Raw genomic sequence first — 23590 nt, forward strand, 5'->3', positions numbered from 1 at the left:
ACGTGGAATGCTTACAAATTACAGTGCTTAAGTTTTCGTAGCTTTTTGAACGATGGTTCATGAGAACAGGCTGATTCAGTGCATGTGCATTGGGGAAATAGACACATAAAACAGGCTAGGAGGACCCCTGCAGGCCTGGAGGCTGAAATGAGTGTGATTTGGTCTATTGTTTTCTGATAGCAGGCAGAAAATGAATTACAGATGACACAACTAACATTTTGGGATAAAAGCGTATGGACTTTTCTGGGAAAGAAACCTAAATAGTTTTATATTTTTGTTAGATACAGAGTTTATGTTTGTTTCCTCTGATTGTAAACACAAACACTTTTCAAAAGCCAAAAGGAATGGTCATTATTGTTCTCACAGGGTTGAGATTATACAAGCATTATTACACAAGGAGACCAGGCGAACCAAAAATGGCTTAGACCTCAGAGGGTTTTAAACTAAAGAATTTGGTATAATTTCATATACATGATGTTTATTGACCATGAATTCCAAAAAGTGTAAAACTAGTGGTAATATGTTGGAATGAAGTTGGCTAAGAAGATTTAATACAGAACTGGGTGATCATTTTTTACTTCATGCTTTATAAACAGGCAAAACAGACCATAACAAGTGCATGGTCAACGGGAAGACAACACAAAAGTTAAAAACTTAAACAGGTAAAAATAAATACATCATAGAAATGTAAAACTATTAAACCCTCGTTCCTAGGCCATTAAGACCTTCACCATTTTTTTTTTCCAATTTATGAAGATGTACTCAAGCTTAAATATATAATTTTTAAATCCTGACTGGTTCCTCCAAATGGATTGTATAACTTAAAAAATAAATATAATACTATTATTACTAATACTCACAGACAAACTGTGGTCATACAGTACTTAGACTAAGAAGACAGTGTGCATATTTCATGAAATCAGCTGTTGAAATGTGGTACAGAATCACTGCACTTACCGACTGCAGCCATGCCTCCTGGAGGAAGGTTGGCCTCCTTGATGCAGCGGCCTCTCCAGTAAGCAGCCAAGATGGCCTCACTATGGCTGAGGGAGCCGTCAGCGTAGCCACAGGCCAGCTCTCCCACTGAGTGTCCTACAATGCCATCAGGATGCAGACCCAGCTTAGTGAGAAGGTCGATCTCAGCTATCTGTAACGAGCCACAGAACACACATACATTTTAGCTGGATAAAATAAAGCTAAAATTGTTGGTTGTCGATGGTGGTGCTCTTGTGGTTGCCGATGTTTTAGGGCATTTTCAAATTTGCATGTCTAAAGTTATTCATTAACATCATCACCAACCCCTTGAGATATCATATTTGGGATGTAGCAGCATATCAGTAAGCTCAGGAGGTACCTGTGGAGGTTTTTAGATTCCAAATCTGTAACTTTGGTAAACTACATAAAATAACATATCTAAATACAAGACAATTATTTATATCAGCACTTTGTGTGAGGAGCTCTACCCTGTAGTTCATATCAAAATGACACCAATTTGCCAGGGTTCCCACATCTAACCCTCTCCACACTACCTGTATGGCTGCGAGGCCAACGAAAGCATGAACAGTGTCTTCAAAAGTGGCATCATCTGCGTCCATGAGTAGGCGAGACACAACCAGGCCGGTGTCCTTCAGTGCTGCATCTGATCGCAGGATGGACTCTCTGAAGTCTGGCAGCTGCATGAGACTGCGGCCCATACCTGCCCACTGTGTTCCCATACCTATTAATACAATAAACAGTCACACACCTAATCCATTTACTGAAATGAATGTGTCTGAGGAGATTTGAATACATCAACAGTCCCATTGTCCCAGTTATTGTTTGAGCAGGAATAAACACGATAATAAAGATAACAACTCTTTCCAAAAAACTGTGTCCAGACAGTAATGTCCACAAATAATAGATAGATAATTGAACTAATAATTGAAAAAAAAATTAACTGAACAGTTAACTTTTTTCATTGCAAGTTCTTTCTACTAAAAAGAGTCATCTTGCTCTATAGATATAAAAAACACACTTAAAAGTTACAATATGTAACATTTCTGCATTAAAATGTCTAAAGACCAGACGTATGTTATATATTTTTTTTAGTTGTGTACACTACCCTAAATGTTTTCACCAAATGTCAAACCCAGATAAATCTATCATTTTATTTCTGACACGGGAAGTTTCCTTTAGTCGCCTGTCAGTGGCATCATGTAACTTTTCACCCTCTAGTTACTCGGAACTTCCATCAAAACATTGGCACCCATATGATACGTTCGAGAGTAACTGTAAATCATACAATGTCACAGAAAAGAATACTCGTAACCATAATACTGCTTTTTCTGCCACAAGGCATCATTTTGTGATTAATTACATGCCACTTTGCAACACAGTAATACAGCAGAGATCTTATTTATTGATATATATCAATATCGATCCAGCTTAATGTTACTACAATGTGTTGGTTGACAAGTAGCTCGCTAACGTTAATGCTAATGCCTGGTGGATAACATTATAGGGTTACAACATCGTTCAACACACTCAAAGTTATTTGTAGTATGATTGTTTTGACCACGGAAAAAAGCAGCACGAATGAGTTCACCCGTAACGTTAACGTTAGCCTATAGATAGACGACTAATGTAATGCTAATTTAGCCAGTAGCACACCCCGGCCTGTCTGCCTCACTCTCCCGGCGCAAAGAGACTTTATTCGGGATGAGAGCTGACAGCAGCCCCAGTACATGTAGCAATAGCTAGTTACCATTAGCCCCGATCCAGCTAGCAGCCAGCCACTACCATTACAGCAATCCGTACCCGGCCAGCACTTAACTCCAGTGCTGGGTGCTAACGACGCTAACGGCAGTTTAATGAAGCGTCGGGAAACACACCGTGGTAAAGTTGGTTTTATATTGGACATTGGATATTCGACACATTCGAAAAATCAATTATGCGGCTTGACATTTTGACCTATTCATGTCAAAATACGTCTGATGAACTCAGCTAACCCCCCTACACATAACACAAAGCTCATTTTTAAAAAAAAAAACATCCTTTGATTTTTAAAACTTTTTTAATGTAAATAAAATGGTATAAATCTATTATGCGGCTTGACCTTTTGACCTATTCATGTCAAAATACTTCTGATGAATTCAGCTAACCCCCTACACATAACACAAAGCTTCTTTAAAAAAAAAAAAAAAAAAAAACATCCTTTCATTTTATAAATATATTTTAATCTTCACCAATAACCGGAGTTTCCTGCGAATTCAACCAATCACAGCCAATGACCAAGCGGAAGTGAAAACGGGATGACGTAACACGTTTCATTTCCTTGTTTTTGAAGACGAGACATGTGTGTGACTCGAACATCTCACATGTACCAACAAAACGTACAGCGAAAGACCATGCAAAACATTTCAGACCGTCCTGCCAACCTGTATTCATTTGAACATCAACGTAGGCGGCATCGATTTTTCAATGTAAAGTCGCTGAAAGCTTCTCATGTTTCAATCCTGTCGGCTCTCTGCAGCGGGCTGGGCGGCTGTTCAGTTACCCCGCGACTGACATGCGTGTGTCAAGCTGCATAATACATTTATATCATTTTTAATATTAAAAAATATTTTAAAATCAAAGGATGTTTTTTTTTTTTTTTTTAAAAGAAGCTTTGTGCAATGTGTAGGGGAGTTAGCTGAGTTCACCAAAAGTGGTTTGACATGAATAGGTCAAAAGGTCAAGCCGCATAACAGATTTATATCATTTTTTAATATTAAAAAATATTTTAAAGTCAAAGAATGTTTTTATAAAAAGAAGAAGCTTTGTGTTATGTGGAGGGGGGTTAGCTGAGTTCACCAAAAGTGGTTTGACATGAATAGGTCAAAAGGTCAAGCCACATAATAGATTTATAGCATTTTTTAATATTAAATCAAAGGATGTTTTTTTTTTTTTTTAAATAAGCTTTGTGTTATGTGTAGGGGGGTTAGCGGAGTTCATCAGAAGTATTTTGACATGAATAGGTCAAAATGGCAAGCCGCATAATAGATTTTTCGAATGTGTCGAATATCCAATGTCCAATATAAAACCAACTTTACCACGGTGTCACAAGAGCAGCCATCCATAACCTAGCTATGTCTTCGTTAGCGCTACCAGTGTTCGTGCTGAAAATCTCCTCCCTGACGAATTTCTCCCCCCTTCGCGTTTAGCTGTCTTTACAGTTAGCTAAATAAACCCGACAAAAGGTGGGTTAAGCACCAAAATGAATAGTTAAGATTACAGAAAAGTGAAGGGGGAGATCATTCTGGGCAGCTTGGAGATGTTCTGCTGCTTCACAACGGCCATTGAACGTCCTCGCTGTCCCAGAGATTCCCCCGGCAATCCCCACCCACACCCGTCTCTCAGACTTTTTTATGCGAGAAATCAACTTTTTGAGAAAAAACAATTGATGTCTAATTGCAAATTATGTCCGACTGTATGTCGGAGTTCAGCGGCCGGTGCTGCCTGTGTTGCTGCCTCGCTGCCTGGCCTGCCTTCCTTCACAGACCCCGGCCTGCTGTGAGGTAGATTGAGCTCCGTCACGGCTGGCAGCCCACGGCACTCCACAAGTCACAGTTTTTTTGGGTGAATGGACTACCAAACGCCGCTGCCTGGACAGAGCTCCAGGGCCTGCAGCTCCCCTCTTCCTGCCAAATGGCCGGTGTGTGCAGGGGCGTCGGACTGGGGGGGAAAAGGGGACTGAGTACCCAGGGCCCTCATGTGAGGAGGGCCGAAATAGATACTAGAATTAATAGCTGTGGATGCAGGGAGGGGACAATGGAAAATGCCTTTCTACATGGCCCAGAATTTTGAGCTACGCCCCTGGGTGTGTGTGAGTGAGAGCACGAGCTTGTTACGCCAGCAATCTCTTACCATAGGTTCCAGTTAATCTTATAATGTGTGTAATTATAATGTGTTGAGTTATTTAAACAAACGATCGGTGAAATAAACGCCTCTTGTCTGTGAGTCTCATTGATAGAGCCTGCGGCTGGATGGAGCTCTATCAATGAGAGCCTCCTCTTAGAATTCACAAAAATTTATAAAATTGAAATCGGACACCATTGTTAGCTTTATAAGACCTTGGGGTAGAGGTTATATAAGTGGCGTGACGAAATTCAAACTGTAAATCTACTCTAATTACGCCAAAAATGAAGCTAACTAGACGCAATCTGTACACATAGGATTGAAGGGACAGTCGCAGCTAACGAAAGCCCTAGTGTTCACAAAAAATCATTAAATTGAAATCTGACACCATTGTTAGCGTTATAAGACTTTGGGGTAGATGTTATATAAGTGGCGTGACGAAATTCAAACTGTAAATATACTTTAATTACGCCGGAAATGAAGCTAACTTGCCACAATCTGTACACATAGGATTGAAGTGACAGTCGCAGCTAACGAAACCCCTAGTGTTCACAAAAATTCATTAAATTGAAATCTGACACCATTGTTAGCTTTATAAGACCTTGGGGTAGATGTTATATAAGTGGCGTGACGAAATTCAAACTGTAAATATACTATAGCCGAAAGTGTAGCTAGCTAGCCGCAATATTTTCCCATTTTATTGAATGGGACACATAGCTAGCTAGATGCTCCTCCTAACAAGACTCCTCACGTTCATAAAAATGCCGTAAATTCAAATCGGACTGTTAGCTTTGTAAGACCTTGGGGTAGCTGTGATATAAGTGTGAAATTCAAACTGTAAATATATTATAGTTCTGCCAGCAGCCGGCCGCGGAGCCCCCGTAGTGCAGTAATCCACAAAGGGTGACTTTGCCCTGGGTATGGAGCCCAGCAGGCGGTCGCTTTCTCGTCAGACTGTGTGGAGCTCCTAAAGTCCGACACGTCTTACCAGATTTGCAATTAGCCATCAATTTTCGTGAAAAGGCCCATATTTGAGCTTTATATAGTTGATTTCTCGCATAAAAAAAGTCTTAGAAGTGAATTTGGTAAAGAAACATTGCAGTGTCTGGAATATGATATTCTGTCGCGTCTCTAATGTGTGTGTATGGGGATTCCCTCAACCAATCAGCGCGCGTCTCTAATGTGTGTGTATGGGGATTTGCTCAACCAATCAGCGCGCAGCTCATCAAAATATTCATGAGCATACCATATTTGGAAGAAAAGCTCTTGTTACAAATATCGCCAAAACACAGGGACGCATAAGGGCCAATAAAATATCAACCAGGCCATTTTCAGCCCAACCAATGTTACATACCCCATTAGGAGACCTTAAGGAACAGTGTGAAATACCCAATATAATCATTCTATCACCCCTTTAACAATAAAAAATACAACTCCCATAATTCCATGCAACTTCCCAACGTCATCTTGGTTGAGAGACTCATAGCGGCAGAAAGTTACATATTGTACATTTAAATCTGTATTTCATCCACCTTTTCATTTGGTGACTCACCTGAACAGATGTACCAGAGTGGCCTGGCAGTGGCCTGCACCTGCTGCACCTCCATGACGTCACTCTGAGAGCCAATCAAAGCAAAGCCTCGGTAGGGCATGCTGGCAGTAGGAACACCTGACACCTCATTCAGCAAAGACAGGAAGCTGTCATCTGCAGTGTGTTCCTTCCCCTTTTGAAGCATGGCCTTCACGGCGGCCTCCGTACGACCACAGGCCTGAAGCACCCTTGGAACTGTCCTGGGCAATGCATTCGCGTATGCTGGTTTCTCAGCTGGACGAAGGATCACGTGAACATTTGAACCTCCAAATCCAAAGGAGTTGATGCCGACAATGCCACCTCGGATGGGAATAGGCCGGTCAACAACTTGAACCCGACCATCGGTCAAGGCTGGAATGTCAGGGTTAGGAGAGTTATAGTGCAGGTTGGGAGCCCAAAATCCTCGCTCCAAAGAAAGCAACACCTACGTGTAGGATGGAAAAACAACCAATAAAGTAAAAACAGATAAGATACAGAGCAGAGTTTTAGTAAGGCGGAAATAACTAAAATAGCTCGTTATCAATCTTTAGTTGATTTGGTGTCGAAGATGCCCAGCTTCCTTTCTTTAGAAAATAAATTTGCTTAATAAACTGAATGTAACATTGCGAATGAGCCAATTTTACATTGTAAAAATTGGTAAATTCCTCTCTTAAAAAAATAGAAAAAAATAATCAGACCAGCTGTTTCAGTCCTTATATTTTCAACTTTCACTCATTTGGTATGAGTGAAAGTGCATGGATTGAACACTTTTGCATAAAGCAGGTGAGCAAATGGGATACAAATTAGACAACACTTTGATCCAGACGTGGTCTGAACAAATCAATAAAAACTTGCAATTAAAACTAAAATGTAAAAAGGTTCTTGCCGTTTTGAATCTTCTGAGCAGCCAATAACTGGAGTGCTGACACTCACCTTCGCCAGGGCAGCCAGACCAGAAGCCGGTTCGGGATGGCCCATGTTGGACTTGGTGGAGCCAATGAGCAGAGGCTCTCGCTTTGATTGACAGAACACGCTGACAATGCCATTTACTTCCTGTGGGTCACCAACCTGCACATAGAGACCAGAGATGCTACAAAGGTAAACCCTTCTTGTAAGTAACAATAGAAGGGTGTGTGAAAAGGTCACTTTTTCATTTTCTAATCAATTATCTATCTTGTTATGCAAACACCGGCACTGAAAGCTAAAAGTGTGATTAAGAAACTAGACTAGACTGCACTGACCTTCGTTCCCGTGCCGTGGGCTTCAATGTATTCCACCTGCTCAGGAGTTATATTTGCCTCCTGGTAAAGAGAACGAACAAGCCTTTGCTGCATCTCACCTGAAGGAAACGTTACACCTGAGGGACCAAGAGGAATGTGTCAGGACAAGTATGCTACACCATACCGTAACTGCTGGGTAACTGCTACTGTTCTCACACATTCACATCACATTCACAATGGCATTTCATTTTTTGATTGCAGTTTCTGAGATGTAACCCAATAAACCCTTTACCTTGATGTTAAAGGTCCTATGACATGCTGCCTTTTGGATGCTTTTATATAGGCCTTATATATAGGCCTGTATCTCAAGTCTCTTTCCCGAAATTCAGCCTTGGTGCAGAATTACAACCACTAGAGCCAGTCCCACAATGAGCTTTCCTCAGGACGTGCCATTTCTGTGTCTGTAGCTTTAAATGCTATTGAGGAGGAGAGATGGGGGGGCAAGGTGGAGGGTGGGTGTGTGGCCTTGACCAACTGCCACTTCGCTTGTTTGCAAGCCATTATGTCTCTCTCTTTCTCATGGGTGGGCCACATTCTCTGGGTGGGCAAAGCCGAGAAAGGGGAGGTAACCTTGCTCCTTATGACCACATAAGGAGCAGATTCCAGATCGGACCATCTGAACTTTCATTTTCTCAAAAGGCAGAGTAGGATACCCAGGGCTTGGTTTACAACTATCGTCATTTCTAGCCACTGGGGGACCATAGGCAGGCTAGGGGAAATCATATTAATGTTAGAAAACCTCATAGAACTCATTAATGTTAAAAAACCTCATAAAGTGAAATTTTCATGCCATGGGACCTTTAAAAAAAAACACTCTGGTAACACTCTGGCTTGTTTGTATTTAAAAAAAAAGAAAAATCTCAACCGTACTGTGGCTAAGCCCTGGATGCAGCTACTTCCCTTGCAAAATAGAAAGCGGATATACGGGAGGGGGTGGACATCTAGCGTGCGAGAGACCACTGGATATCAGGCTTTATCCCAGCAATGTACATCCATTGAGGCAGACTAATATGGAGGTAAAACCCATCTTGAGTGCACCTGAATGTTTGTAATAATCCCTTATTGCAAACAGTAGGTCAAAGCAGCTGAGCCACCCCATGGGAATGATTGCACCTGAGAAAACTAAAGAAAACCATAACCATAATAGTTACAGTATGTATTGGTAGATCTCCCATTTTTTGGAGGGACTGGTTGGAAAAGGGAATTGTCTCACTGGTGAATCTGTATCTTGGTGGCATATTAAAATCCTTTGAGGATGTGGTACGGCAATTTGGAATCCCTAGGTCTAAATTTTTTTCAGATATTTGCAACTTTGCCATCTGTTGGTGGGAATTTTTGGATCCAGTCTTTCAGCACTGAAGGCACCACAATGTTTAGATAAGGTGTTGAAATATGGAAAAGGTAATGAGGCTGCTGGGTATTATTCTATGCTTATGCAGAACCTAGGGGACGGAGCCTGGTCAGCTCTGAAGAAGACATGGGAAAGGGATCTGAATATTACACTGGATGATGAGGAGTGGGACAGAATCTGTAGGAATATTAAAACTATGTTACACGATGCGAGGGTGTGCCTCATTCAGTTCAAGATTATGCATCGCTTCTATTGGACTCCCTCCAGATTGTTTAGAATTGGTCTGAAAGACACCAAATTGTTGTAAATGTAAGACAGAGGACGGCCAATTACTTCATGTCCAATGGTCCTGTGATAAGGTCCAGGAATTTTGTTGTTGTATGTTTTGTATGTTGTTTAAAAAATAAATAAAAACTGTTCATCCTGAAAGCTACTAGATAGCATAATGGTACTTTGCAACATTTATGGGAGCAAATGAATGCACCATTAGTTTATTTTTTACAATGTGTACCTTAGGGCACCATGAAGTCCTGTCAGTGCCCACAGGATTTACCTTAGTTGTTTGTTTACATATCTCATAACTCACAGGAAAGGCAAAATGTTTCGATAGTCGAAATCAAAAGCTCATTTCGATCAATTTTCGATTTAAAATCGAAATCCTGACACCCCTATCATCTGCCATCTTACTTGATTATCATTAGAAGTTCAGTGAAAAACTTATACTGGATGCAGTGTCACTGCATGAGTTTGGAGTTAATAGGCTGTGTGTGCCTCCTCACCCTGCTCTTTGTATCCATCTGTGTTGTTGCCAGCATTGACCACTGTGGCATAGACCCTTTTAGCCACAGACCGCTTGGTCAGCAGCACTGCCACTGCTGCCTCAGAACGGCAGTATCCATTTCCTGGCCAAGAAAATGACAAAAATAAAAATGTTATATTGGTACACGAACACAGAGTGTATCAACAAGTGTAAATAATACACAATTACATCAATATGAATAAGCTTATAAGCAAATAATGATGAAAGAGAAACAAGCTTTAAGATAAATGATGTGCTAATGAGAACACTGCTGCTTTATATAGAAATTTGCTTAAGAGTGCTGTACAATATTTCAAAGGCTAAAGCAGAATTCTTTCTTGTAGTGCCAAAAAGCAGAAAATGCTATTTATTTTTGTCAGTTTTATACACAAATAATGTATGTTTAATAATACTTTTATTTATTTTAATTATAATGACAAACAATAATCAGCCAGCTAGTCGAGGTCCAGTACAGCAAGTACTGTGAGGACTCCTGCCTGAAGGTATTTAATGTCTGTATTAGATAGCAAGAGATGGTGGTGAGATGACAATAAACAAGGGAAAATAAGAGAACTGTCCCCAGCCAACTTTCTGTTACCTGATGAGTCAAAGGACTTGCAGGTCCCCTCAGGACTGAGCATGCCCAGTTTCATAAACTGCACCGAGGTATTTGGCTTGAGCAGCAGGTTGACCCCTCCCACCAAAGCAGCATCACAGTGGCCCTGGCGAATGCTTTGGAAGGCGTTTTCTAAAGCCAGCAAGCTAGAAGAGCAGGCTGTGTCGATGGCAGTGCTGGGGCCTAGAGAAGAGGAGGGTGGATTAGAGCTAGAAACCACATATGCAGAAAAGGATTTTGAAGAGTACATGAGGGCATTCAAAATGTGAAAGGGCTCAAGTTGACTTAATTACAATGACTTCAAATTAGTAAGCACCAGCACTGAACAGGGTACAGTATGTCTCTGCAAAAGCTGAACAATAGTCTAAATCAGCAAAGGTTTTGAATATATCAATCTGCATCTACTTCCAGGTCTGATTGAAAACACACTTAGTGATAGACAGAGCAAAAAATTTGGTGGAATTTTTGCAGCCATGCAGACGATTATTTGTACAAACTTGTACAAAAGTGAGACGAACCAATGACCAGTAAATTATGTTCATCCAAACTGATTAAGATCCTGTAGTTCCACAAAAAGGCTAAATACCATCAAATGCAGGATCTGTAACTGTAACTATATGTCCATGTATATGTGTATCTATCATTGGCTCGAACAACACAATGTGTTAATGAGTTATGACAGTTTGTTGGAAAATACTTTGGCAATGCACAATGTGGTAAAAGAGTTATAACAGTTTGTGGGAAAAGACTTTGGCAATCAATTACAGGACAGCAATATTGGCATGTGAAAAAAATCAAATGCGTAATGTACTAAATTCAGTGATGACTGGAAAGGGAGGCTGACAGATCAGCTTAAACCTAGGATGAATGAAAACTTTGTAGTGGCTTGCATTTTAGGAGCTCTAAGCTGAAAGATATCTGGCCACATGGTAGCAGCATTGGATCCAGATGTGCACTAATGCAGAGCAACCACTGCTATACTGACAGACAAATTATTGCCATGGTTTAGATCAGTTCTAGGCCCACAAATGAAAAACAACTGACACAAGGAGAATACCAGATATAAAGTAGTCCAGTTAAGTTAAGAGACACCTTAAAGCAATTTTTCATGTGTATGATGTAATGTCAGTGTTAAGTCTGGGATGAGACGAAAATAGTAATGCACAACATGGAAGCAAACCAGGAAGAGATAGGGCTTATTTGACATGTGCTGGATGAGCATCATCCACTTGAATTAACGGGACTCCATCTCAGAGTTTGGACAAATAATTAAACTGATGTTAAAGCTGGCTGTGTGTGCATACCGCTGAAGTCAAAGAAGTAGGAGAGTCTGTTGGCCAACATGGCACGCTGGCAGCCAGTCATGCTGTAGCCAAGGAGCTCCTCTGGATCTTTGCTAAACGCTTCGCCAGCCTCCGAGCCACTAACTCCGATGTAGACGCCAGTCTTACTGCCACGCAGTGTGGCTGGGTGTAGTCCTCTTTTTTTTTTTTTTTCAGTCCTGCATTATAATATTTTTTTTTTTTTTTAATTTTTTTCTTTTTTTTTTTTTTCTTTTTTTTTTTTTTATTTTTTTTTTTTTTTTAAAATAACAGACTCACAGACTTGAAAAAAAGTTAACAGAGAAAACACAAAAGGCAAGTCAGTCACACTTCAGTCCAGCAACTTTTACTGTATTGCTTTCCCAACTTTCCTAATTACTTTCACTTATATAACTGTCGATTGATATTCAGTACTAAAGCTTTTTTGAAGCTTGCCATATTTCTCACCAGCATCTACGATAGACTCGTAGGCAATCTCCAGCATGAGACGGAGCTGGGGGTCCATGGTGTTGGCCTGTTTGGGGTGGACTCCGAAGAATGCCGCATCAAAGTGGCTGATGTCCTTCAATTTACCATTCCTCTTTGGAAGACCGTACAGACCTAGAAAAGAGCAAAAGAAGAAAAAAGTACATTTTTCCAAAGAATTCCTCTGACAGAACTTGTGTGCACATTGCAGAGTACAGAGAGTGCAGAGTTTGTGTAATACATGAGGATGCAACGTACATTCGTTGAGCCAGACTAAGTTGCACATTGTCTCGCATTGACAGAACTCCACAGCACTGTGGAGAAAGGTCTGGCTCCTCCGCACATAAATTCCAGGTTAGGAGAGACCAAAACTCTCTGGGTTGTTTGCATTTCTTTAATCCAATCACAATTGTCTTGGGCGCAGTAAGCTCTGGTTGCACCCCGCAAAAGAAAATGCCACATACAATATTAAATAAAATGCAATGAACTAAACAAATATACAAATTCAGTAACGTAAGTAATTCATATTAGATAGATACATGATTAAACGTAATCGCCGTGTGTATTTTGTCCATAGCTAAATCGTTCCCAAAACATCCCAGTTAGATAGTAAATGCTGTTAACTAATTCTTTGTTAATCTTTACAATTTACAATTTCCCAAATTAACCAAGTATGTCTGCCTTATTGCATGATCCAAATTTTAAAAACTGATAGGAGAAAGGAGAAAGAGTAGGAAAAATTAATCATTAGACACATAAAACCGAGAGAATCAGCTTCCACAATTTCTACTGTTAGATCCAATTCTGGAGATGTTTTTACAGCAACTGTAGATATTAACAAGAGTTTACAATAATTTTACATGGATATCTATAGGTCATTATCTACCTTTACTGATGAAGAAATGTGTTCCTTCATAGAGCCACTAGGGCTTCCCAAACCGATAGAAGAGCAAAGAGAAATCCTTGATGCAGATTTGACTATAGAGAAAATTAAAGATATAACAGGGGCCCTACCTGTGGGTAAGGCCCCAGGGCCTGATGGCTTCACAGTAGGGCTGGGCGATATGGAGAAAATCAAATATCACAATATTTTTGACCAAATACCTCGATATCGATACCGCAACGATATTGTAGTGTTGACTATTGGTGCTTTCACAAAATATTTACACAATGAGATTTGTGATAAATAATCATCAGTAATGTGGATATAATGACTAAGTGGGTAAAGTCAAATAATAGAACAGTTACAACAGTCTGGTAAGTTCAGAAAATAACATCACTTTACTGTAATGCAGCCTTTAAAACCAGGAAAAGACAACACTTATGCCATATTACAATATCCAAAATCTAAGACGATTTCTAGTCTCATATCACAATATCGATATACATGTAATATCGATATATTGCCTAGCTCTACTTCACAGCAGAATTTTTTAAGAGTTTTGCAACTAAACTGGCTCCACTTCTGTTAGAGGTATATAGAGAGGCACTGGAGAAGGGCACACTGCCACCGACATTTAGGCAGGCTTTGATAACTTTGGTTCCTAAGAAAGATAAAAGGCCTAATTTCCCTAATGCAGTTAGACATTAAGATTATTTCAAAAAATATAGCAAATAGATAAGATAATCTAGTTCATCCTGATCAGAACCTGATTATTTGGGGGCGTAGCTTGTCAGAATATATGATGCATTTCATTAAAATTGCATGGTCTGTAGCTGATAGACAATCCCCAATAGCTGCTATTTTCCTCAAAGCTGAAAAGGCGTTTGAAATGGATGAATGGGGCTATATTTTAAAAAGTGGATTAAGGTGCTGTATAAGCACCCAGAGGCTGTGGTGCAAACTGAATATTTTGCTCTTATTTGGCACACCTCTTTCTCCTTTGTTGTTTTGTTTAGCCATAGAGCCTTTGGCAGCAGCCATAAGGGGGGATACTAACTTCCCAGGGGTTATGGTAAGAGGTGTAGTGCACAAACGTATGCTTTATGTGGATGATATATCACTTTCTGTTTCCGAACCTAGCCAATCAATACCCTATCTACTCCGGATCATTGACTCTCCTGAAATTTTCGAGGTTAAATTGGTCCAAGTCAGAAGAGTTACCTTTAACAGCTCAGTGCCCTGTTCCCGCCTTCCAATCAGGTGCATTTCAGTGGCCAAAGCAAGGTATTGTGGCTATCTTCCCTATCTTATTCCCTCCCCAGTTAAAAGACTTAGTTAAAGTTAATTTGATCCATTATTTAATAAAATAATAAAACTACCTCATCCAATTTCTTCCTCTGGGGCATCCCCTGTCATATTTTAAATTGGTTGACAGGATAACAAGGACATGTATATGAAATGGTAAAAAAAAAAAAAAAAACTCTGCTACATTTTAATAAATTATAAAGACCATTTGATAGAGGAGGTTTGGGTCTACCAAAGAGGTTGTATTATTACTATGCCTTTAACTTAAAAGGTTGCATGACATGGTGCTCTTTGGATGCTTTTATATAGACCTTAGTGGTCCCCTAATACTGTATCTGAAGTCTCTTTCCCGAAATTCAGCCTTGGTGCAGAATTACAGCCACTAGAGCCAGTCCCACAATGAGCTTTCCTTAGGATGTGCCATTTCTGAGTCTGTAGCTATTGAGGAGGAGAGGGAGGGGCGGAGGTGGAGAGTGGGGGTGTGGCCTTGACCAACTGCCACTTTGCTCGTTTGAAAGCCATGTCTCTTTCTCATGGGTGGGCCAAATTCTCTGGGCGGGCAAAGCAGAGAAAGGGGTGGTAACCTTGCTCCTTATGACCTCATAAGGAGCAAGATTCCAGATTGGCCCATCTGCGCTTTCATTTTCTCAAAGGCAGAGCAGGATACCTAGGGCTCGGTTTACACCTATCGCCATTTCTAGCCACTGGGGGACCATAGGCAGGCTGGGGGAATGCATATTAATGTTAAAAAACATCATAAAAGTGAAATATTGATCCATGGGACCTTTAAGGCATCTGGCCCACTGGTCACTTGCTACTGAGAAAGCCCCACCCTGGTATTGTATTGAGCAATCTGTTCTTGCCCCATTATCGCTTTTACAAAGCCTGTCGGTTAAACTGTATGGTGAAGCAAAAACACATCCGATAATTTCTCACTTAAATGCCGTTTGGACCAAAGTGGCCCAGCTGTTTAACTGGATCTATATCTAAATTCCTCATTAAGTGTTTGGCGAAATCCAAAGTTATGTATTGGTAGATCACCCCTTTTTTGGAGGAATTGTTTGGAAAACGGAATTTTCAAACTGGGGGAGCTATATCTCGGTGGCATATTGAACTCCCTTGAGGATGTGGTACAGCAATTTGGAATCCCTACGTCTCAATTTTTCAACTTATGTTGCTGGGGATTTTTGGATCCAGTTATTTAAACCCCGAAGGCACCAGAAAACAAACAAACAAACAAACACACACACACACACACACACACACACACACACACACACACACACACACACACACACACACACACACACACACACACACACACACACACACCTCAAGCAATGAACCTCTGGTTACTTTCTCCATTTCCCCTTTCTATTGTCCCTACTCTCCCATGATGCCTGATGTGTGGTCTCAGCAGTGTCAGCTGGCCTAGTCCAACTCTTTCAGCACATGAATGTGTGCTCAGGATGGTTGCCAGGCACTGAGGGATGGGTCTTTTATTCAAAGAGAGGAAATAGAGGGGAGGATTGGAAAGAGTAGCACAGCAGAGACAAGAAAAAAAAAGACAAGTCATTAAAAATGGGCAAAGATGTACAATATAAAAGTAAATTAAGGGCGGCGTGGATTGATGTAGAACAACAACTTTTGGGAAGTGAATCTGCTTAATGCTGATCAGCGTTTTATTTGTGCCTTCTTACAAAATGTGTTAGTTAGGATGGGCACTCACTGAAAGTGAACACAGCCTCCTCCTAAAATTGATCATTTTATTGGATAAACATATTGTTGTAACCCTGATCGCTGGAGCTACTGTGCCACTCCCTGACACAGGAGGACACCTGGGATCCAGTGCGCAGCCCACAGCTGGAGCATGATCCGTCCGCCCCGACAGTCACTAAATCCCACACACAAGACTGGCAAGCCGCGGCGTTATATGGCGGGTACACATAACCTTATCACAGCTGAATATTTCATCACTGTCGTGTTAGAGCCTACATTTTATGTAGTCTTGATTTGGATGGTCATTTAGCTACATTTTAAAGGGTTTTAAATCTAGTTCTTCAAGAAATTGTTGCACGCCACACTCAACTTTATTTAAATAAACCAATAATAATATAATGTCCTCTTTTTTTACTTTTCCCTTCCCTTCTAAACAGATTTCTGCAGTTCAAACAACTCGGAATTGTAGTTGAGAACGTCAGCCCACTTATTAAAAAATTGTCGAGTTTAAAATTGGGCTCGGGCTCATAATTACAGTTAATGTGTCTGGCCGGGCCAGGCTCGGACACAAAGTGCACGGGCTCGGACTGAGACTTAAAAGGTCCCATGTGTAGGAATTTCTCCCATCTAGCGTTGAGATCATATATCGCAATCAACTCTCTCCCACCATGCAGTTCAAAGTACGTATTACAGCTACGGTAGCCTTCACTCTTCAAAAAGCCCAGCTCTTGCTCTTTTCAATATTCTTTTTCTTTTTCTGGGCAAAGAAGACGACTCCTGTTCCTGAAATTTGGATTTTGAATACGTGTTGTCCTCCATGTTTCCTTCTTCAAACTTGCCGGGGACGGGAAGCTATGATACCCATTAGCAGCATTAGCAGCACCTGTAAGTTTATCATTTGACAGCGAAAACGCAAAAGGCTAAGCAGTATGTCCTGTATGTCCATACCGGTAACGTATTTCAAGATGGCACATGAATATGGAGCGTCTACCCCAGTTCATACGAATGCAAATGTAAAATTTTAAGCCAAAAGGAATATTTGGAACTGATGGTAAATATTCATGAAAAAGACAAGTTTGTGAATGGGTAACACAGATTTTGATAATGAACAACTAAACATGTTACACACTGGACCTTTAAGCAGTCATATTACGATCAAGGGGAGAAGACAGGTAGACTTTTAGCATGGCGTATACAGCAACAGGAATCAGAGAGGGCTATCAGCGTTTTAGAGAACGATAAATAATACTATTAGTGACAATACTATTAGTGACCACGTAGAAATAAAGATTGCATTCAAAAGCTTTTATGAAAATATACTCCAGTGAATGTCTAAATCTAAATGAACAAAATCAATTCCTTGATAACCTAAAAATCCTAAATGTATCCAGTGTTTCCCACAGATTAGAAAGCAATTTGTGGGGGTCGCCCCATGTCGCCCTGTCAGACCGTGTGTGTGTGTGTGTGTGTGTGTGTGTGTGTGTGTGTGTGTGTGTGTGTGTGTGTGTGTGTGTAGGAGGACAGCATCCAACAGGGTGTCCTCCTCAGTCCCACTCTTTCTTCAATGCCTAACAAATCTCTTTCTCTCCCTGACCACGTCTTTCTGCTTGAGCACTGGTTGAAGCCTGAAAATATTGTAAACAAATTAATAACATTAACTAATTACACTGGTCGGAAAGCTCTGTTTCAACTGATACCTCCAGTTCAGGCTGGTCCTCATCCAGACACGTGCCTTTTTCAGTCGCGGAAAATACTGTTCAATACTCCTCTGGATTGAAGCAGCAAACATTCAGTGTTAGAGTAAAAAAATGACATAACATTATTTATAATAAGTTTATTTGATTCACAGCTGCTACATATAGTGTTTTGACCTCGACAACCCTCCAGTCCGACCAGTGTTATTAGTTATGTTATTAATTTGTTTACGATATTTTCAGGCTTCAACCAGTGAAAGACAGGGTCAGGGAGATAAAGAGATAAATTCGTTAGGTATTGAAGTAGGAGAGGAGGACAGCATCCAACAGCGACACCCCCCTGCCCCGCCACAAATTTCTTTCTAATATGTGGGAAACACTGCACATGGCATAATGTTTTCATTGATTACATGCCACTTTCCAACACAGTAATACAGCAGAGACCTTATTTATTGATATTGATTGATTTCAATATCAATCGATACAGCTTAAAGCTTTAGTGCATATCTTTTTGATATTATTGAACGTCAGTTACATTCAAGCCATTGCCAAATGAGTTGCTACAAAGCTAATTAAGACTATCAGCTCCACACAACTCACTGTATTTCTCAGTTTGGCTATGTTCAGAAGATTGTGTCGCCCGGGTAATTTCCCGCGCAGAAGCTTAAGTGAGTAAATAATTACCTTTTCTGAAGAGTCCATCATGTTTTTTTAATCCTCCGTGTTCTCTTTGGCTACTAGCAACTGCGTGGAGGAGGGGTGGGGGCGCATGCTGTATCACGAAAGGCTGTATCATGTGGACCCGCCGACAGTGTTGTTGTCATTACTTAGAATTCCTCATGGGGGTGACAGGAACTACGAACTATAGCTTTAACGTTAGGCTGCTACTATGTGTTGGTTGAGAAGAAGCTAATGCTAGGTGGGTAACATTTTAAGGTTATGACATCGTTCAACACGCTCATAAAGATATTTTTAGTATGATTATTTTGACAACGGTTAAAAGAACTGGGCTAACCCACGAATTAACTTCATCAGTAATGTTAGCTGTATATCTATACAGCTAACGTTACTGATGAACGTCCCATGTCAAAAGAAGACAAATATATTGCTAACTTAGCCAGCTAGCTAGCACACCCCGGTCTGTTTGCCTCACTTCCGCAGCGCTAATAGACTTCAGTCGGGATGACAGCTGACAACAGCCCCGGGACATATAGTTAAAGTTAGCCCCCAGCCAGCTAGCAGCAGCCACTATTATTATAGCAATCCAAACCTGGCCAGCATTTAATTCCAGCGCTAACGGCGCTTACAGCAGTTTAATGAACTGATGGCCAGACCATAATCAGACCCAGGCACCAGAGTCAGAACAGCGGCCATCCGTAACGTTACGTGTCCTACCTGCCGAATTTCTCCCCCCTTCGCGTTTAGCTGTCTTTACAGTTAGCTAAATTAACCCTAGAAAAGAGGGGTTAGGCACCAAAACAACAAAAAAAAGTGAAGGGGAGATAATTCTGGGCAGCTGGGAGATCTTCTGCTGCTGCACAACATCGGCCATCTGACGTCCTTGTAATAGTAGTAACAGTAACATAACGTTAGGAGAGTAATGAACATCTTGCATTGTCAGAAAAGATTTTTTTTTTTTCCAATACAGAAAACATACAAACATACATACAAACATAGAAAAGGGGGAGCATGGAGTTTACATCAAAGAGGTTGAAAGGCATTATAGATGTTAAGAGTCCGGATGGCTTTCTTATACGTCAGTCCTTTTAAAGTTTCAAAATATAATTTCATGTCATTTTTAAATTGGTGAATATTTGGTTTGCTTTTAGACCATTTACATTTATGGATATCAAATTTCCCCAATAAAATTTAAAGATTTAAAATGAAAATATGGCATTTATTCAAATCATTTCCTTCATAGTAAAAAATAATGTCACTACTTTGTAATTTTATCTTAGAACCACACAATACATAAAATACATCCTCCACATCAATCCAGAACAATCTGACATAAAAACATTCACAAAACAAATGTGCAATCGTCTCTGTGAAAACACCACAAAATGTGCAGGATTCAGAAAGTTCAGGTTTATATTTCTTTAAAATTTGATTTGTTGGGTAGATGCAATGGACAATTTTGAAAAATACTTCCTTAACTTTATTACTAACAACATATTTATTATAATAGATCCAAATCAAATTCCAATTGATATTCCTAAAGTGATTATTCCAATAATGTTTGCATCGAGCAACTGTGGGGCAATGTGTCAAATGTCTAAAATATCTATTATTGCATTTTTTATCCTTTATGTCAATGCCATTTAATAAGACATCTGTTCTAAAAGTTGACTGGTCATTTGACACATTACTACTCTGCAGCAGTCTTATATAACCCGTGGGTATAGCATCAAACACTATGCTATATTCTCTTGCAATTATTGGAATATTAAACTTCATTAAGAATTCTGAATATGTAAGTAAGTGACCATTGTCATTAATCAGCTGGGAAATCAATAAAATGTTGTGTTGGAACCAATTGGGATAAAATATTGACTTGTTCTTATACTTTACATCTTTGTTATTCCATATCACATGTTTGTGGGGTGAAAAATTGTGTTTATAAATAAGAAGCCAACATAAAAGAGCTTGCTTATGAAAGTTAGATAGCTGAACAGGGATTTTATCAATATCAAAATTGCACTTTAGTAAAAATTCAATACCACCAACCTTTTGAAAAATAAAGTTTGGAATAAAATACCACATTTTATCTTTATTTTTTATATAACGTTTAATCCAGTTCACCTTGAAAACTATATTAGATGTATGTAAATCAAGAACATTCAAACCTCCTTGATTGTACGGATTACATAAAGTATTTTTATTTAAATAGTGAGGCTTATTTTTCCATATGAAATTGAATAATGCAGAATCTATTTTCTTAATGAAAGGTGAACATCTAAGACTTTGGCTGGATAAACTAATCTGGATAATCCTTCAGTTTTGGATAAAAGTACCCGACCTTTGAGTGATAAATCTCTCATGAGCAATCTATCAAATTTATTTTTGACTTTTGGAATGAGAGGTTGAAAGTTGGAATTCATCCTGTCTGTCTGATTTTTTTACAGATATTAATTCCTAAGTATGTTACTTCCTCTTTAACAGGAATACCCTCAAATTATGTTGTATGTATGTTGCTCTCTTTGAGTGGAAAAAGGGTACATTTTTTTATATTTAACACTAATCCTGAAATTTTAGAGAACACATTAAGACAATCAATAACTTTTTTAACCTGAAATTCATCTTTTAAGAAAATGGCTGTATCATCAGCTAGCTGGCAACAATTTATTTCTTTCCCTACAACGTTAATGCCTTGAAAGTTGTCATTGTAGGGCCATCACTTGCATTACTAAGAGAAACAAAAATGGGGCCGCAGGATCTCCTTGTTTTATACCACGGGATATGTTGAATCTATGAGTTGTTCCCCACGGAAGTTTAACTGAGCTATTGCAGTCACTATACAAAGTTTGTATTGCTCTTTTGAAGTATTGACCAAAACCAAAAAAATCTAACACATCAAATAAAATACTATGCTTTACAGTATCAAAGGCTTTATATATGTCTATGAATAAAATTTAGCTGTTGTCTGTTATGTAATCCTTATAGTCAATCAAATCTAAAATCAAACGAATATTGTTACTGATATGCCTTCCTTGCATAAATCCAGACTGGCAGTCATCTATAACTGTGTCTAGACATGCCTTGAGTCTTTGTGCAAAAATGTGAGAGAATAATTTTGTATCATTATTAATTAGGGTTATGGGTCTCCAGTTATCCAGCACAAGTTTGTCTTTATTAGGTTTAGGTATCAAGGTAATTATACCCTGACACATAGTTGGTGGAAGTTTGCCAACGTCTATAGCTTCTCTGAAGACGTGAAGTAACCTTGTAAAATTCACCAGTAAGGCCATCATTACCAGGGGCTTTATTATCTTTCAGTTTACCAATATTCTTTTTTAATTCATAGAGTGACAGCGCTTGATCACAGAAATCTTTTTGAGTTTGGTCAATACGTCGTGCCTCATTTGCTATAGAGATGAAAACATTAGATGTGTTAAAACTGCCATTTTGCTCAGAAAATAATTTTTTATAAAAGTTTTCCACAAAATTCTAAATTTCAGGGGGATTTTCTGATATCTACTCTTTAACCTTAAGTTTATGTATATTATTAAGACTGGCATTTGTTTTTTCCAGACTATGAAAATATTTAGTGTTTCTTTCACCATGTTCCATCCATCGCCGTCTAGACCTGATAAAAGCCCCCCGTGCTAAGTATTGGTACACATTTTCCATCTCAGATTGTAATTCGGTTAACTTATTGATATCTGTTTGAGACATATTGTCTTTTTCATAAATAGAAATGATATTGTTAAGTATTCTGTCTTGTTCAAATCGTTTCTCTTTTGCTAATTCTTTACCCCTTTTAATTGCCATATTCCGAATTTGAAATTTTGCATATTCCCAGTGTTGACCATACATTTTTTCTTCTTGAGCTTTCCTCCAATTTTCATTAATAATTTCCTTTGCTTTTTCTTTAAAGATTTTATCACATAAAAGTGTGTTATTCAATTTCCAGAAATTTGGATTACATCTAATTAACTGGTTCTTTGTATGCAAGGTTAAAAATATAATTTTGTGATCAGTGAAGATTGAAGGTTGTATTTTGACTTCTTTTACTTTACCTATGAGTTCATTTGATATAAGCCAAAAGTCAATTCTGGATCTAATTAATAGATCTTTGTTATTCCAAGTGAACTGGATTTGATCAGGATTATTTACTCTCCAGATGTCACAGCAATTAAGATGTAAGCATAGGTTATTAAATTCTCCATAAGTGCCTTTTAAAGATCTTTGAGGGTGACAATCTTTTGTGGGATTGCTAATACTATTCCAATCCCCTCCAAACAGTAATTTAGCATTTATGAAGGTATTCAGTAAAGTATAGATTTCATTTTCAAATTCCTCAAATAAAATTGTGTTTCTTAGGCTGTTATTATATACATATATGTTACCCAGAATGAAAATATCATCCATAAATTCACAAACTAAAATAATCCACCTTCCAGAATCATGAGCAACTGTTTTAAGTATTTTTCCCTGAAAGGATCCTTTCAGAATAGCTACACCAGCAGAATTACTATTACCATAAGCCATCCATATGTTATCTCCCCATTGACTTTTCCAAAAATTTTAATCTGAAACTAAGGCATGTGTTTCTTGAAGAAAATAAAAATCTGCCTTGAGACTCTTACAAAATAAAAAAATAGCCTTCCTCTTTACCTGTTCTCGTATGGACAGTGTGCAAAATGCTTTTCTTCACCTTTTGAATATTAATAAATTACAACAAACAGGCATAAGATTAGATACATCTGACCCCTGAGACTGTGTTTTTCTAACATTGAGGAAAATGTTTTGGGATGAACGTGCCTTAAAAATGGAAACTCAATATTTCAATTACTTCAGAACACTATTTATTTAATTTTTATTTTAAATTAGATCTGAACTTTAAAACTAAGCTTTCAACAAAGCATAAATGTAACTTTTCATATTTGTTTCCAGCCCAGTTGTGTGGAGTTTATTTTCCATCAACTATTACACTCTGATTTCTTTACCATCAACGAAGGCTCTGGCTCCGACAAAGGCTTTTTTCCCCT

The 23590-nt window shown here is 39.1% G+C and overlaps 1 protein-coding gene across 1 annotated transcript in view; it reads right to left on the minus strand.

The window, feature by feature from the left end:
- The window catches only part of fasn (fatty acid synthase), a 109962-nt gene that overhangs the window by 60745 nt on the left and 25627 nt on the right, over window positions 1-23590 (minus strand). Inside the window, exons 3-11 of the mRNA XM_039788300.1 lie at window positions 12261-12413; window positions 11796-11969; window positions 10474-10674; window positions 9856-9978; window positions 7687-7802; window positions 7379-7513; window positions 6428-6890; window positions 1530-1717; window positions 958-1147 (exon numbers count right to left, since the gene is read on the minus strand). Coding sequence (XP_039644234.1) covers window positions 958-1147; window positions 1530-1717; window positions 6428-6890; window positions 7379-7513; window positions 7687-7802; window positions 9856-9978; window positions 10474-10674; window positions 11796-11969; window positions 12261-12413 — 1743 coding nt within the window. The remainder of the gene's footprint in view (window positions 1-957; window positions 1148-1529; window positions 1718-6427; window positions 6891-7378; window positions 7514-7686; window positions 7803-9855; window positions 9979-10473; window positions 10675-11795; window positions 11970-12260; window positions 12414-23590) is intronic.

The sequence above is a fragment of the Perca fluviatilis genome, chromosome 21 (genome assembly GCF_010015445.1).
Source record: "Perca fluviatilis chromosome 21, GENO_Pfluv_1.0, whole genome shotgun sequence".
Lineage (NCBI taxonomy): Eukaryota > Metazoa > Chordata > Actinopteri > Perciformes > Percidae > Perca > Perca fluviatilis.